This window comes from Manacus candei, unplaced genomic scaffold (genome assembly GCF_025592945.1).
Source record: "Manacus candei isolate 608988 ecotype Guabito, Panama unplaced genomic scaffold, ASM2559294v1 h1tg000011l, whole genome shotgun sequence".
Taxonomy (NCBI): Eukaryota; Metazoa; Chordata; class Aves; order Passeriformes; family Pipridae; genus Manacus; species Manacus candei.
The window spans coordinates 4583672-4599068 of NW_026138059.1; the positions used below are offsets into that span (position 1 = coordinate 4583672).

Here is a 15397-nt window from a genome sequence, read left to right on the forward strand (position 1 = left end):
CAAAGCGCATTTTAAAAACAAACCAGCAATACAAAGTAACTTTACAATGGAAGCAGCTCTCAGTGTCAGAGCAAAAGCAGAGGTGAAAAAAAAGAATTGGTCAGTGTTAAGGGAAGTGTTTTGGATAACAACCTCGTTGTGCAGGGATGGAGGCAGGGGCAGCACCGCTGCGGGCAGCAGCCAGTGCCGACAGGGGCTGCGAGAGCCGCACAAACAGGATGGCTCTGAGGGCGGCAAACGCTTCCAGAGTGCCACCCCCCCGACACTCCGGGTGTGACACTCGGGGTCCCCTGATTCAGTGGTGCCTTCCTCCAGCATCTGCTAAAAACATCGCTTGCGGCCGCTTTCTCACGCTAAGGCAGCGGTACCGAGCCGGGGGTACCGAGCCGGGGGCGGGGGCGGCGCCAGCCGTGCACCTGCTGGCGGCGGGCAGGGCTGGGGGGGTCGCGCACATCACTCCGCAGGTGGATCCCGCACTGGGCGGGCCCACGGGGACATGGGAGGCGGGGGCCGGGCCCGGGGGGGCACCGCAGAGCCCCGACACCCTCACGGCACAGCAGGGCCCGGGCGGGGCGGGCGGCGCCCTGCGCATGTTCGGCCACACGTCACAATAGCGGCGGTGGGAGCGCGCCCGGTCCCAGCCGATCGCGGCTGGTTTGAGCTGGTGCGTTGCCACAGCGACGCCGCTGCGCTATAAATACGAGCGCGGCGGCCGTGGCGAAGCTTTGTCAGCCGCGGCGCCCCGCTCGCCCCTGCCGGCCCCGCTCCTCCTCAGCCGGCCCGGCGCTCCCGCCCGGCTCCGCGCACCGCGCCCGGCTCGCAGGAGGAGCAGGAGGCGGCTCGGAGCGAGGGGATCTGCCGCCGCCGAGGCTTGACAGCAGCTCTGCCAGCGCTGCCCGAGGTGAGGCGGGCGGCAGGATGTGCGGGGCTGTGCCGGGAGCGAAGTGGGCGCCGGGATGTGCGGGGCTGTGCCGGGAGCGGGCGCCGGGATGTGCGGGGCTGTGCCGGGAGCGGGCGCCGGGATGTGCGGGGCTGTGCCGGGAGCGGAGCGAGCGGAGGAAGCGGCCGGCGCAGAGCCACGTGTCTGCGGGGTCGCTGCCAAAGCGGCGCGGCCCGGGCCGGGCGCCGGCGCTGCCGCCGGGCACGGGGAATCCCCAGGGCCGCCGGGAGGCTCCGGGCAGCTGCGAACGGGCCAGGAGAGCTCGCCCGCTCGCCTGGAGAGTGTTGGCGGCGCGTCCCCAGAGCGGGGGAAAGGACGGCCCCGCCGTGGCCGCCGGGCTGTTTCCGGGGTGGGGAGAGGCAGGTGCGTGGCAGGAACAGGGCTTGGGGCGCCCGGGCTCGCCCTTGGGCCGGGCGGCTCGCCCTTGTGCCCCCCCTCCCCCCCCCCCCACTCGGCGGGACCCAGCCTGGGGCGGGAGGGAATCATGGAATGGTTTGGGTTGGAAGGGGACCTGGAGGATCATCCAGTTCCAGCCCCATTGCCGTGGGCAGGGACACCTTCAAGTAGACCAGGCTACTCAGAGCCTCATCCAACCTGACCTTTAACCCCTTCAGGGATGGGGAGGGAGGGAGCCCTTCTCCCACGGGGCGCTGATCCCCCCGGGGTCTCGGGTAGGGGCCCAACCGCGGCGTGAGGTGGGTGGGCTGTGATGAAGGTGCCCCCCGGGGCAGAGAAACCGCAGTGTCAGGCTGGGGCAGCCCCAGCCCGGACGGGTGCCGGCTCCGCGCAGGGACCATATGGCTGCGCAGGGAGAAGGACCGTCAGTGAGCCCCTTCCGTGCCTGCAGCGGTCTGCAGGGTCGGGAGCACTTCGGGCACCTTTTCTAGACGCAGCTTGGCTATTTGAGTACAGAGCCTGCACGCATGACTCAGCTCTGTCTAAATACAGCTGCTGAATAAGGGAACGTTCTGGAGAACAAATTCTAAATGAGCAAAAATTACCTTTCTTCTGGGGAGCTGCAGACACTTTGCACGCAGTCCAAATAGAAATGTACTTTGGGAGGCTACAATTTGCACCTACGTGATCATGTTCTGCCTATATTCTGTGTAATTACACTGTAGTTAAAATTGTGCAATGAGGTGGAGATGGAAAACTTGCAAGAACTTCTTAACAAAATCTGCTGTGGCCAGTAAAAGTAATTTCCCTTTTAGATGTTAATAGGAAAAGTGCTGTTCATACAGTTCTTTGCAGAGGGGAAATTAAACTAAATTCATCCTGATGGTGTTCACTTCTCTTAACCACAACTAGAAGTCCCTGAACTCCTTTCTGCGAAGCTGCAAGTCCTATATGATGTATCTTCTCCTTAATAAGAAGCACCTTCCTGAGAAGTGTTTAATTTGCTGTTTCTTAGGGTCCCAGAGAGGCTTTTAAGAGAAGACTTTAATCCAGCTTGTGGGAGAATTATCACTGCACGTGAATGAGAGCGGGGGGGAATGAGGCTCAATGGATTGTTGGATTTATTAGAGTCAAAGCTTAATCTAGCTTGAATCTTAAATTTGATTTATCTCTAAGTGAGAAATGATCAAAAGACGCAAAGGAATTCTTGACACTGGCAGTTCAGGTGCCATATGTTTCTGAAGGTTGAAATGATTGCTCATCTTTCAAAGTTATCACTAAATAAAATTCAATGAATTTTCTTATACACAGTGTACGGAGTGAATGATTCTGTAGGTCTTAGAACCTTGTTAGTCTGTAACAGCTATAAAATGTTATTTTTCAATTGATTTATAGCCAGACTTTTTGCAAATAGAGTGAATAGTGATGTAACTAAAGATTAGTGAATAGTTCAGAGTTTGCATAATTTTCAGTCAAAATCTGTATAACTGGTTTGAGTGTAAAAAATGCTGAGGCAAGGAAGAGGATTGGATCCCGTTACATGAGACCATATCTTCCCTATGAGTCACTTGCAATGCCGAGATCTTAAAAAGGTAGCACACGCTGCTTAAGGGCTTCATGGAGTAGGCTGTCATTCTCTATTTGGGCTACCCAGTAAAAGAATGGCACATACACTTTGCCACAGACTTGCTTCATAGGTCGTGGATGGCAGAGGAATGTGCTTTTGCTCTTTAGTTCTGGTTCTCAAGGGACTTTCTGCTTGGGAGATAGATTTCTGTTAGCAATGAAGGTTTGTAATGGACTGCTGTAAAATCCTGTTCTAAAGTGCTAATTGGGATCACTGTTAAGACTTTGTCTGCAGGTCAGAGTTAGGAACCAGTTCCTAGTGTGTATCTGCCACTCTTGACAGCTGAGATTTTCATGGAGCTTGGAGGTCATGAGTAGAACAGGGAAGCTCTAACCACCAACAGAGTAACTTCAGGGAAAACCCATATCTCATGTCTGCTTTATGCATAGTCTGAACTGCAGTGAGAATCCAAATATTTACCTGGCTTGGACCTAATGAGAGTTGTTACTACTCAGAAGTCAGTAACATTCTAGGATTCTCTGTTTAGAAACAAGTAAACTCTTTGTCCCAAAACTGACAAGCTAAAATAGTGCTAAGAGTTGTTCAAAAAAAGTGGTACATAGACACTAGCCATAGTATTGATGTGGGGGTGAAGAAAAAGACAGAAGCTTCCAGGGAGCTAGACTAATAGTATCTGACAGTATTTGTTTGACTGCTTTTTTCTTTGAATGTGTTGAGTACATCAAACAGTTGCTGAACAGAGAAGAACTTGCCTTCCAGCTAGAAAGAGTATTTTGGCATGCCTCCTTGGTTCTGATTACATCTGTTCTGTCAATTATGCAAGTTTCCAATCTATGCAGCTATTAGTGAAAACTGTAGGAATTGTATAATTGTAAATGATAGGAGCACAATGTAGTGGTCATATAATGACTATATGAATCCAAGTGAAGTAGTGAATGTAAACCATATGAATTTAAATGAAGTAACTAATGTTGGGTGGTTTTTTTCTCAGCAGGTCATACTTAAATCCTTCCACGTAAATCTGAAATCTTGGAAATCATGAGTAACTTCAGCAAAGAAGAATTTGAGTTGACCTTCCTTGATGAAGGCTTTACTGCCAAGGACATCCTTGATCAAAAGATAAATGAAGTGTCATCTTCTGTAAGTATGATGGGAAAACCACTACATTTCATGATGCTACAAACTTATAAACTAATGGAACAAATTGTCTTTGCAAATGATCTTCAAGGCAGCCTTCTCAAATGCTGACCTCTAGGCTTGTCCTGTTATCTGTTGTTTGTAACGTTGAGATGTGTGTTTGCTCTAGGATGATAAAGATGCCTTTTATGTTGCTGACCTCGGGGATATTGTGAAGAAGCACATGAGATGGCATAAGGCCCTTCCTCGGGTAACCCCCTTCTATGCCGTAAAATGTAACGACAGCAAAGCTGTTGTGAAGACACTTGCTGTGCTTGGTGCAGGATTTGATTGCGCCAGTAAGGTAAGATCTTGACTATGTTCTGATCTGTGATGTTAGTATATGTTCAGCTTTACAAGATGTGCTTATGTAAGATTAAGCATAACCAGGTGATGCCGCTTTTATTGTTCTGATTACTTTAATCATCCATCTAGAAATATGTTTTACAAGTATAATCTCTTCTTTCTTCAGACGGAAATACAGCTGGTACAGAGCATTGGTGTACCATCTGAGAGAATAATATATGCAAATCCCTGCAAACAAGTATCTCAAATCAAACATGCTGCCAGCAGTGGTGTACAGATGATGACATTTGATAGTGAAGTAGAACTAATGAAAGTTGCAAGGGCCCATCCAAAAGCCAAGTAAGTCACGCTAATTGTTCTATAATTCTTCCTTGGGTTCCCAAGTTACAGAAACATCTGCTGTTACCTGAAACTTGTTCTTTGTTAGATAAGATAGGCTGCAAAATTATGAGAAAATAAACATACTTCTGACCAGTGAGATCTAATCCTGTATAGCTTAGTGGCACATTAGGAAGAGATAGGCAGGGAAGCTTGTATCTTTAAGCTCAGTCTCACGCTGAGGTCATAGCTGCCTGATAATGATGTCTGTTCTACTGAAACTTAACTCCTCATTTTTTCCTATTTCTAGGTTAGTCTTGCGCATTACAACTGATGACTCCAAAGCAGTTTGTCGTCTGAGCGTTAAATTTGGAGCTACATTGAAGACTAGCAGGCTTCTTCTGGAACGTGCAAAAGAACTTGAGCTTGCTATTGTTGGAGTTAGGTGAGTTGATAATGTCAAAATAGTCATATTAAAGAAGTTTTCTTTAAATAGTCTACCTAAGGACAGAGATGCCTTTGCATGTGATGACATGAGTTTATACAAGGCTTCTTGACTAATTTGCCAAGTAGCAACTGATATTTTTTATCTTTTCACAGTTTCCATGTTGGAAGTGGATGTACAGACCCAGAGACCTTTGTTCAAGCCATTTCTGATGCCCGCTGTGTGTTTGATATGGGAGTAAGTCTAATTCTACTTTCTCTGGAACTACTGATCAGCTGTTGTGGCAAAAGTTAATCAAGTGTGAATGTGTTACGGGGTTAAAAAAGCTGGCTAAGTCACTGATTTCATGTTGGAATTTTTGAGGGCTTGATGGCTTACTTTGACCAATTTGGTAAAACTCATCTACAGATGCACTAAAATTGGCAGCTCCTACTGAAGTGACTATTACTTGAATATGATGAGTTATCTCTGTTCCAAATATTAATGAAATGACTTCACATTACCTTTTAAGCTAAAATGATAAATTAACAACTGATTTCTTGACCATGTTGCCAATAATCTCATTTTAGGCTGAACTTGGCTTCAATATGTATCTGCTTGATATTGGTGGTGGCTTCCCTGGCTCTGAAGATGTCAAGCTTAAATTTGAAGAGGTATAGCATTTCTAAAAAAATTCTCAGGTTGTGGAGTCTTTTTGAATGTTAATCTGGATTAAACAAAATCTTGCTTTTTCTGTTTGTATGCAGACACATTTGCAAGAATGTGTCTGCTTGGTCAGAAATGTAATTTGGAGGAAAAGAGGAATTAATCTGAAAACTAAAAATTAGATGAACTCATTAGATACTTAGCTAAATGACTGCATAAACATGCAGAGATCTCAAACTTGGAAAGCAGGGTTTAATTGCAGGCTTAATTCTTACTGTCTTAAACTTCTTCAAGTTGATACTGTACTTCAAACTGTCTGGATTGGCACTGCTCCCAAATAGGGTGAAAAGGTAGTCCTGAACCCACACTGCCCTTATGGGTTGCAGCAAATTAGATCAGTGTCTGATTTGATTTAGAACTAGCTTTTGGATAATTTATAAATTGATCTCCAGTGTTCTCCAGTCTGCTTTCATACAAAAATAGTTCTGCTTTCAGAAGAACAAGGGGCCTGGATATTTATAGGACTTCCACTTTAAAGCAGTGTTGTCACAACACCTACCCCTCTAACCTAAGGCAGTGTTAAATGTTGTTACATATTAACACAAGGAGACAGTAAGTTATACAAAATGAGTTTTTTGCTAATACTGTGGGCTAACATTGTTGCACATGTGAATACTTCCTAATGAAGACTGGCTTCTCATAGTGCAGTATTGCCATTAAGTGCAAATGATGTTGTCTTTGGGCTCCATGGCAATATACAGCCATGCTGCCATTGGAGGCAGCTTAATGGTAACTTCAGAACTTGGAAATAACTGTTGATGAAGGCAACTGAATTTCAAATCCTGTGAGATGACTTCTTTAGGATGCAGTAAGATGGGGAATATTGCATAACTAGGAGAACTACAAGAGGACTAGAAATCAAATTTTGAAGAGTGGGAACTTGCAGGGCATTAATGTTGGTTTAATGAGTCTAGGAATGGTGATTTTCTTTAGACTCAAACATGAGTTGTTTTGTCACTTAAATATTAAGCTGCAATTGATGTTTGCTTTTGTTGCTTTGTGTAAATTTAATCACAAACAAGACTTTGAATGGGAAAATAAAGCAAAAGTGATCACTAGAGATTATAACAGGTGTTAATAGATGCTACATGTTCGACCAGTACATCATCGTGTACCTAAGAGTCTGACTTCATTTCAAGCTTCTAAAATAGCAGCTGAGTAACTGCTGAAATTCTAATATTGGCATCTAATTCTTCCCTAGATAACAAGTGTAATCAACCCAGCACTGGATAAATACTTCCCTTCAGATTCTGGAGTAAATATTATTGCAGAACCAGGAAGATACTATGTTGCATCAGCATTCACGCTGGCAGTCAACATCATTGCAAAGAAAATTGTATTAAAGGAGCAAACAGGTTCTGATGGTATGTAAATCTAGACCTAGTCTTAGTTCTAGCCGACTATGTGTTTCTGCCCAAGCATTCTCCTAACGGTGTCTCAACTTCTTTCAGATGAAGATGATGCAAATGACAAAACTCTTATGTACTATGTGAATGATGGAGTCTATGGTTCGTTCAACTGCATCTTGTATGATCATGCACATGTTAAACCAGTTCTGCAAAAGGTATGCCTATTCAGAAGTACCACATACTAACTGTGTATCATGGATGTAGGAGAATCCTTGTCACAGCAGTCACTTCTCAGTTCACTGCTCCCTTCATGTTGCCAGAGTTTGGTATTTAACTTATGAAGCATGCAGTAGCATTAATTCAAAACCAAGGGTGAAGAAGGATTTGCAAACAGCTCTTCCTCCTCCTCTCTACAAGATGGAATATTATACTAATCATGGGGAGCTCTGTTTTGATAGTCAAATAATTATACTCCACTTTTCCTTCAGCGGCCTAAGCCAGATGACAGCTGCTACTCCTGCAGCATATGGGGACCAACCTGTGATGGCTTAGATCGTATTGTTGAGCGTTTCAATATGCCAGAGTTGCAAGTTGGTGACTGGATCCTGTTTGAAAACATGGGTGCCTATACTGTTGCAGCAGCTTCTACTTTCAATGGATTCCAGAGACCAACAATACACTATGTGATGTCAAGACCTGCATGGTTAGTAACTTAAGTATCTTGATCCATCAGTGCTTTTGATACAGATGACTGTAGTGAGTAGTCCATGTCAGCTGGCTACCTGTCAACAAGCAGAGCCATAGTTTTGGTGCCATAGCTCTCTGGTGCCAAAACCTGCTGGTGTGGAAGAAGGCAGTGCCTTTGAAGGTTTTTGCTGTGTGCTTAGAGCGATGCTGGCGCTGGTAATTTACTCTTTTCTCTGATGTACACCCTTCCAGGAGAGGTGCTTTTAAAGGGGTAATGTTAGAAGTTTTCATTAATTTGGGCTTCTGTCTAGTGTTTTTGCTTTGGCACAACATACAGAATCATTATGAATTCTTTACAGTTAGCTTCTGTGACCAGTCAATCACAGTTCTAATAATATATTGTCTTGATAAGTTGGTAGCTTGCTAAATCCTGACTGCAGAACACTTAACAGTGCTGCTTCACAGTATGATCTGTCTGTTTATTTGAGAGCTATTCCTTGGTTTAGGTTGAGCTCTGGCTCATTGCTCAGTGCAGAGTGCTAGATCTCCACAGGAAGTTACTAAACAGGTAACCAAAGAAAGCAGGAACACCTCTTGAGTGCAGGGATACTGTGCAATTGCACCTTAAACAGTAGTTTAAAGTAACCTGGGTGCTCCTCTGTGCAAGACAAGTTAATGGATTGCACCTTCTATAAAAGCGGGGTTTTCTGTAAGAGGAAGCCCTTACCTCTGTATTGACATCTGCCTACTACACTGGCAGAGGGCATTTGGGCAGCAGTGTTACCCTAAAGCATTATTAGCTCTGCTGTTGGGTTACTTTCAAATTCATTGAAAGTCCTTAAGTTCAGGGAAATTCCTGCCATGAAAATAAGAGGAAGCTTTCTCCATTCTTTTACTAGCCTTGCCTCTATAAGCGAGGCTAGTAAAAGAAAGCACTATTGTTGCTTTCCCTTAGTGAAATCTCCTGTCAACTGAAGCATTTTTTAAACCAAATGAAGCTTTTAGATTTCCTATAAGACTCCAGAACTGAACTAAAAATTGCTCTGCAGGGGAATAATTAGCTTTTTCTCTGTAGCATTAGGTTTCTATTAAAATTTAATACTTGGTCTGAGGCATGCTGAGCTTAACTGTGCAGACATAACTGTCATCCAAGGCCACAGCCCTCTTTCAGCTCAATGTCACTGCCTGTGTTTTCTCTGTTGGCAAGAGAATTCTGTGATATAAGCTGGCCCTTAACTGAGGGCGATGCGTCAATGAGATTACGGTGCAGATCTTTCTAGGCCAGGTGAAAGTCTTTTGGTGTGTAATCTAATGTTATAGAGGTGTACAACTAAATTTGTGGCTAGAAACTGAAGGATAAAGGACAAGATGATTACATGTTTAAGTAAAAGCTCGTAGTACATGAAGAGCCAGGTAGTAGCACAACTCTTTGCCATGCATATCTAAAATAACTAGAACTATAAGATGACACCAAGCTGAGAGGTGCTTTTGACACACCTGAAGGTTGGGATACTATCCAGAGGGACCTAGACAGGCTCGAGAACTGGGTGCATGAGAACCTCACGCAGTCTAATGAGACCAAGTGCAAGGTGCTGCTCCTGGGTTGGGACAACCCCCAGTGTCAGTCCAGGCTGGGGTTTGAACAGATTGAGAGCAGCCCTGTCAAGAAGGACCTGGGGTTGCTGGTGGATGAGAGGCTGGACATGACTCTGCAATGTGCACTTGCAGCCTAGAAAGCCAAATGTGTCCTGGGCTGGATCAAAAGCAGTGTGGGCAGCAGATCGAGGGAGGGGATTCTGTCCCTTTGCTCTGGTGAGACCCCACCTGGAGTGCTGCATCCAGCTCTGGGGTCTCCAGCACAGGAAGGACATGGACCTGTTGGAACGAGTCCAGAGGAGGGTCACCAAGTTCATTAGAGGGATGGAGCACCTCTCCTGTGAGGAAGGACTGAGAGAATTGGAATTGTTCAGCCTGGAAAAGAGAAGGCTTAAGGGTGACCTAATTGTGGCCTTCCAGTACCTGTAGGGAACTTACAGGAAAAATGGGACAAGGCTATTTACAGGAGCATGTAGTGACAGGACAAGGGGGAATGGCTTCAAACTGAAAAAGAGTAGGTTTAGATTAGATATTAGGAAAAAATTCTTTACTATGAAGGTGGTGAGGCACTGGAGCAGGTTGCCCAGGGAAGTTGTGGATGCCCCATCCCTGGAGGTATTCAAGGCCAGGTTGGATGGTGCTCTAAGCAACCTGGTCTAAGTGAAAGTGTCCCTGTCCGTGGCAGCGAGTTGGAACTAGATCTTCAAGGTCCCCTTCCAACCCAAACCATTCTATGAATCTATGAGCTAAGTCCAAAAACTCAGTCAACTGAGGTTCTTCTGATGTTGTCTTTTAATCCAAAACCCATCTGAGTATGGAAGGAGTTGAAAAGTTCTCACTGGTCAGCTTGTTTACATTCCTAGCCTGTCATCCATACTTCTACTTGATTCAAGTTACCTAGGAATGTGAGGGTGTGGGATAAGAGATAGTCAAGTTGTCAGGGATTTTCAGGACAGAAATTTTGAACTACTGAGAACTAAGTCAGTAAAATTGCATAGAATGAGGTATACAGATGTAGCTGCAGGTATATAGATGCATCTTTTCAGATCTAAATCCTACACAGAAGTGGTGAAACTAGCTTGGTATTGACATTTAACCTAAAACCTAGGCAGCCACAAGTGACCTGCATGGATTCTACTTTTATTATTTTTATTTTTCCCCCTGAATACAATACAATGTCTGAATTGTAGGTGATGAATAAAAAGTTGATTTCATACTCCCTGACAGTAAAAAAAAAAGTACCTTGCTTACTATTTTAGGCAGATTAAAGTGAAACACTTTTTGATTTTCTCTTCTTTTTTTCTTTCTAGGCAACTAATGCAGCAGATCAAGGAGCAAGGGTTCCTAGCTGAAGTGGAGGAGCAGGATGTTGCTAGTCTGCCACTCTCTTGTGCCTGGGAAAGCGGAATTGAATATCCAGCAACTTGTGCTTCAGCTAGTATTAATGTATAGGTAATATTTAGTAATTAACTGCAAGGTTAGTCATTGAATTTAGGGCATTTGGGGGACCATTAACTTAATTCTTGCTAGGATTTTTAAGTGGTTTTTTTAAAGTTTAGGTTTGGCATAAATGCAACAAAAAAATAACTAGGAGATGGGTCACAATTATCTGTGTTCCTATGGAAACTATTTGAATATTGTTTTATATGGATTTTTATTCACTTTTCATGTATGCTACTAAAGACTGACCCTCAACTGTCAAACAAGTATTTGTAGCTTGTGTATGGCAGAACGGGCTAAGCTTAGTGCTTTGTGACCTACCTGTTTTAAAATAAAGTATATTGAAATAACTGGTCCTGTGTTTGGTTAATCTGTTAAAAATTAATGTGTCATGGCTGGCTCTTATACCATGTATGAAGGCAGACCAGATGCTGTGAGCACAGAATTTCTTAATAAATGAGTAACACATTTGCTATTTCCCCTACCATTGCCCCTCCCAACTTTCTCAGAAGTGAAGGAAACCCTCAGTGGGTAGGGAAACTAAACTGTGTCTTTTTTCATATATGATTAGAAAAAGGTTGACTGTCAATGAATTGAATACTGTGTGAATTCATGTGGATTTGCATTCGTTTTTCACTACTGAACGTGGACTTAACACAGTTGCCTATTGCAAGTTCAGTGCAGTGCTGGTTTTAGTAAGTTAGTCTATAAGTGCTGTGGCCAGGACTGATGCCTGTTTAAACACATCTAGTCATTAATGAGAGAATACAGCACAAGGCTCCATGACTGCCACTGACAAGCTGCTTGTTATGTGTGCAAGAACTAAAATATGTTATGGGAAAACTTAAGAAGCTGAAACTCTGTGGCTGACTAGCTCTCTGACCCATGTTGCCTAGGGCTTTAGTATAAAACAGATAAGAAATGGGACTTGACATCTTTGGTACGTGCAATACAATTAGAAGCTCTTATTTAATGTTATGAAAATACATACTGCCCTTCTGACTTTGGATTAAATGTGGTAGATGGCACTAAGCAGTAAGTGTTGGGAGCTAATACAGGGTGTGTTGATGAAAAAATAGGGAGTCTGCTTATTGAAGTAGAACATTCTGACTTCTTGTTTAACCTGATGCTAGTCTGCTGCCACTTGTTGCACTAAAACTGGAAAATGTTCCTGACAAATTAATTGGTCCTAGAGCTGGATCTGATCCATTTGCCAGAAGGTCCTGGACTCCAGGCATGGCATAGCAAATGCCTGATGTATAAAGAAGAAAACCTTAATGTGTAAATATGTAAAGCTTAAGCTAACTTAGACTAAGTGTTAAAATTTAAAGGGTTGTCCAAGGATTGGCACTGATGATAGAAACAGTGGCTCTAGCAATATGAGAAATAAGACTGTTTTCTTACAAACAACTGTGAAAGACAATGTTTAGCCTCCACTCTGTGCTTTTAACTGAGACTGTACGCTCCACTAGCTGAACTAGTAGGATATAAACAGAAGTGATGGTAGCTCATTCCTGAGTCTCTTGAAGTGACTTTTTTTTGCTTTATTCTTAGCTTCAAGCTTGCAGTTGAAATGGCACTCACCTTTATTCTCATGTATACAACAAACTTCAGTACATACACAGTGGAGCCATAGCTTTAATCTCAAAGAAAGTCCCTGCATCCAAATCAGGGTTTCCTTTAGCTTGTCCAAATTCATCTAGAAACTTAATGATTCTTAACATGAAAGCAAAAGTAGTGAATGGTAACCAAATGCTAGTACTGTAAAAATTCCACATCTAAATCTTGCCCTAGAAAAGCCAAGTGCATTTAACTGTGGAAAACACCTAACAGGTATGCACAAAAAGTACTCTTTGAGAACCTGTAGTTGTCCAAAGGAGATGTAGTTGCTTTGTCAGCGTGCCTGTCTGAAGGCTGGGGCTGGTTGAGCTGACCACAGTTCTTTACCTTTCTCTTCTGTGGCAGGTGTGCTGTAGACTTGGCTTATGCTCTGTAAGACATGTCTAACAAGTGTTTAAAAACTGCTAATCTGAAGCATCTTCTGTGTGGAAAAAAAGCAATGGATTTTGCTAACAGACTTTTAGTACTTGAGGGAATAATTAATATTTGCAGTAATGGTGGTGTGTTTTTAAGAAAGACGACTTTCTCAAATTGGGTTATGCTGAGCAGATGTTCTGGGCTTTGAGATACTGAGTATATATCCTTCATCACATAGCTGCCCTGCTCCTGGCTTCCATAGAATCTTAGTTGTTCATTTCCACTTTGTTAATTGATTTTAAAACACCCTGAGTGACAGGAATTGGTCATAGGGTGACTGTGGGAATTCCCTATGCTCCCCACTAGGGAAATACGTTTCCTACTGGAAGCTGGAGCAAGCGCCGTATAGGACAGCAAAGATGTAACAAAAGTAAGCAATGAGCTCATGGTTTAGTTTGACCTCCCTTTGATGGCCCTTTGGGCCATTAAAGCCTTTGCTCCAGTTGTTCTAACTGCACATCTTAATTATTCCTCCTTGGGGCAAGCTTGTCTGATAAGGAGGAAGGGAGGAGCTGTATGCCAGAAAAATTGAGATCAGCTGCATCTGTCTGATACAATTAGCTTAACAAATATTAAAGCTGGAGCCAAGAATAGCCTTTCAGTTCACTCCATGCTGACTTTGCTCTGTATGCTGCTGTCTGTCTCACTCGGGGCTTTGCTGGCCCATTTGCAGGGACTGTGGAGTTCCTGCTCCTGCTGAGGCTGGAACTCACTCCACTCCCTGGCACTGTTGATGATGGTGTTGGTTTTCTTGGGATCACTCAAAAAAGGAGTGATATCTAAGGCAAATACCAAGACATTTGCCTGAGGTGGCTTCTCATCACCACATTCCTCTTTTCTGAGCAGTGAAGTAACTTGAGCTCTAAAACAGATCAAGCTGAGACCTTATGTGACTCCCCATGTGGCTATACATTCACCTGACATCCTTTGGTGCAAATGTAGTTTCATACACCAAAAAAGTTGAGAAACACTGATCCTATGAAATTACACCAGATGGAAAATCAAAGGTGGGAATGTTTTAAGGAGAGATTGAAGAATACTGAAACAGACTGAGAGAAACTAAGGGATGAGGGGAGAAGTTGCTGATGGCAGTGTACTGTGGGGCAGGTTTTCCTTGTCTCGTTGAATAAGCATTTCATTCACATTTTAATTTTTAAGCTGCTAACTTGTAGGCTACAACGCAGGCCTTGCAGAAAAAGTGTCAGTGAAGGATTCCCCTTGGAAGAGTCAAGTCTGCCTCACTTTCACCAGCAGAGAAACAAAGGGCTGTGAGCAGCGCTGAGCCAGGACCCCACAGCTCCACCTTCAGGAGCAGGAGCTTCAGGAACGAGCCTGGGGCTGGAGAGAGCTCTTCTGTCATAGACCTCATTGCCAGAAAGTACTATCATTTAAATAGCTAAACACAGCACCAATTTGTAGTAAGATTGAAGTGGACAGCTTGCTTTCCAGGGCAAAACCAACCCTCTTCCACAAAAAAATAAAAAAATCATTATCCACAAGTATTGCAAGAGGAGCTTAGATGAATTGTTATTTAATTGATGAATTTAAATGTTATTTAACTGACAAAAAGTAAAGGATCATCAATCATTGGAATAATTATTTTTCATTTTCTCTTGGAAGAAGCACTGATCAGTACCAAAAGAAATGAGAATAACTTGCTTTGTAGAAGTGTCCCTGTTTTTGACATGCGTCACCTGGTTTTCTTTACAGTTTGAAGGCAGTTTCAGTACCCATGTCACAAATGCCTCCAGTTCAAATTTGTCTTTAGTAGTTAAAACACTGTATTTGACTACCCTGAAAGTACATTGAGAACAGGGAGCATATACGGGGCTGGGACTTACATTTTGGCAAGCTATTGCTATTGCTGTTGCTATTGAGCTGATTTGTAGTCCTCAGTACAGAAGTTGTTTAGAGCAGTTAAACCACAGTGGTGCCACTTTTGGAAGGGTGATGAGGAGCATCCAGAGGGGCATGACCACCAAGATGTTGCCCTTTGCAGTGTGAGTCCAAGGGCTAACGTGAAGGTGAGTGCGTTGTGCATGAACAACACTGGCCCCCGAGTTCCCTCCATTTCAGTAAGGAGAAGCCATGAGTATTACTGGCAAAGGATGGGAGCTCCCTCAGGGGAGCACACTGCAGTCTTGCGTGTGTCCATGTAGTCTTGCAAATATCCCTACAGTCCAATAAATATTAGACCCTTATTTGCTTGTGTTTCTTTATGCTTATACTGCAGCAACAATTTGCCTCCATTTGTTAGTCTGTGCCTAAAGACAAAAGTATTAGCATGCTGAATTCAACCCTTCCTTTTCTACTCACTTTAGGGAGCTGGTCCCAGTCTCACCCACAGTATTCCCACAAAAAAGAAATGCCTTCCAGTTATAGTCTCTTCAATTCATGCTCTCAGAGTGCTTTGC

The 15397-nt window shown here is 43.9% G+C and overlaps 1 protein-coding gene across 2 annotated transcripts; it reads left to right on the forward strand.

Moving 5' to 3' along the window:
• Positions 1 to 700: 700 nt before the first annotated feature.
• Positions 701 to 11296, forward strand: ODC1 (ornithine decarboxylase 1). 2 transcript variants are annotated; one of them, XM_051778326.1, is made up of 11 exons: positions 701 to 901; positions 3916 to 4064; positions 4231 to 4404; positions 4573 to 4745; positions 5035 to 5169; positions 5325 to 5406; positions 5739 to 5822; positions 7076 to 7238; positions 7326 to 7438; positions 7712 to 7926; positions 10817 to 11296. In XM_051778326.1, the coding sequence occupies exons 2-11, from the start codon at positions 3963 to 3965 to the stop codon at positions 10956 to 10958; spliced, it is 1383 nt and encodes a 460-aa protein (XP_051634286.1). In that variant the 5' UTR covers positions 701 to 901; positions 3916 to 3962; the 3' UTR covers positions 10959 to 11296. The 2 variants fall into 2 exon arrangements, with proteins under 2 accessions (XP_051634286.1, XP_051634285.1); XM_051778325.1 differs by having other exon boundaries at positions 3919 to 4064.
• The last annotated feature ends 4101 nt before the right edge of the window (positions 11297 to 15397 follow it).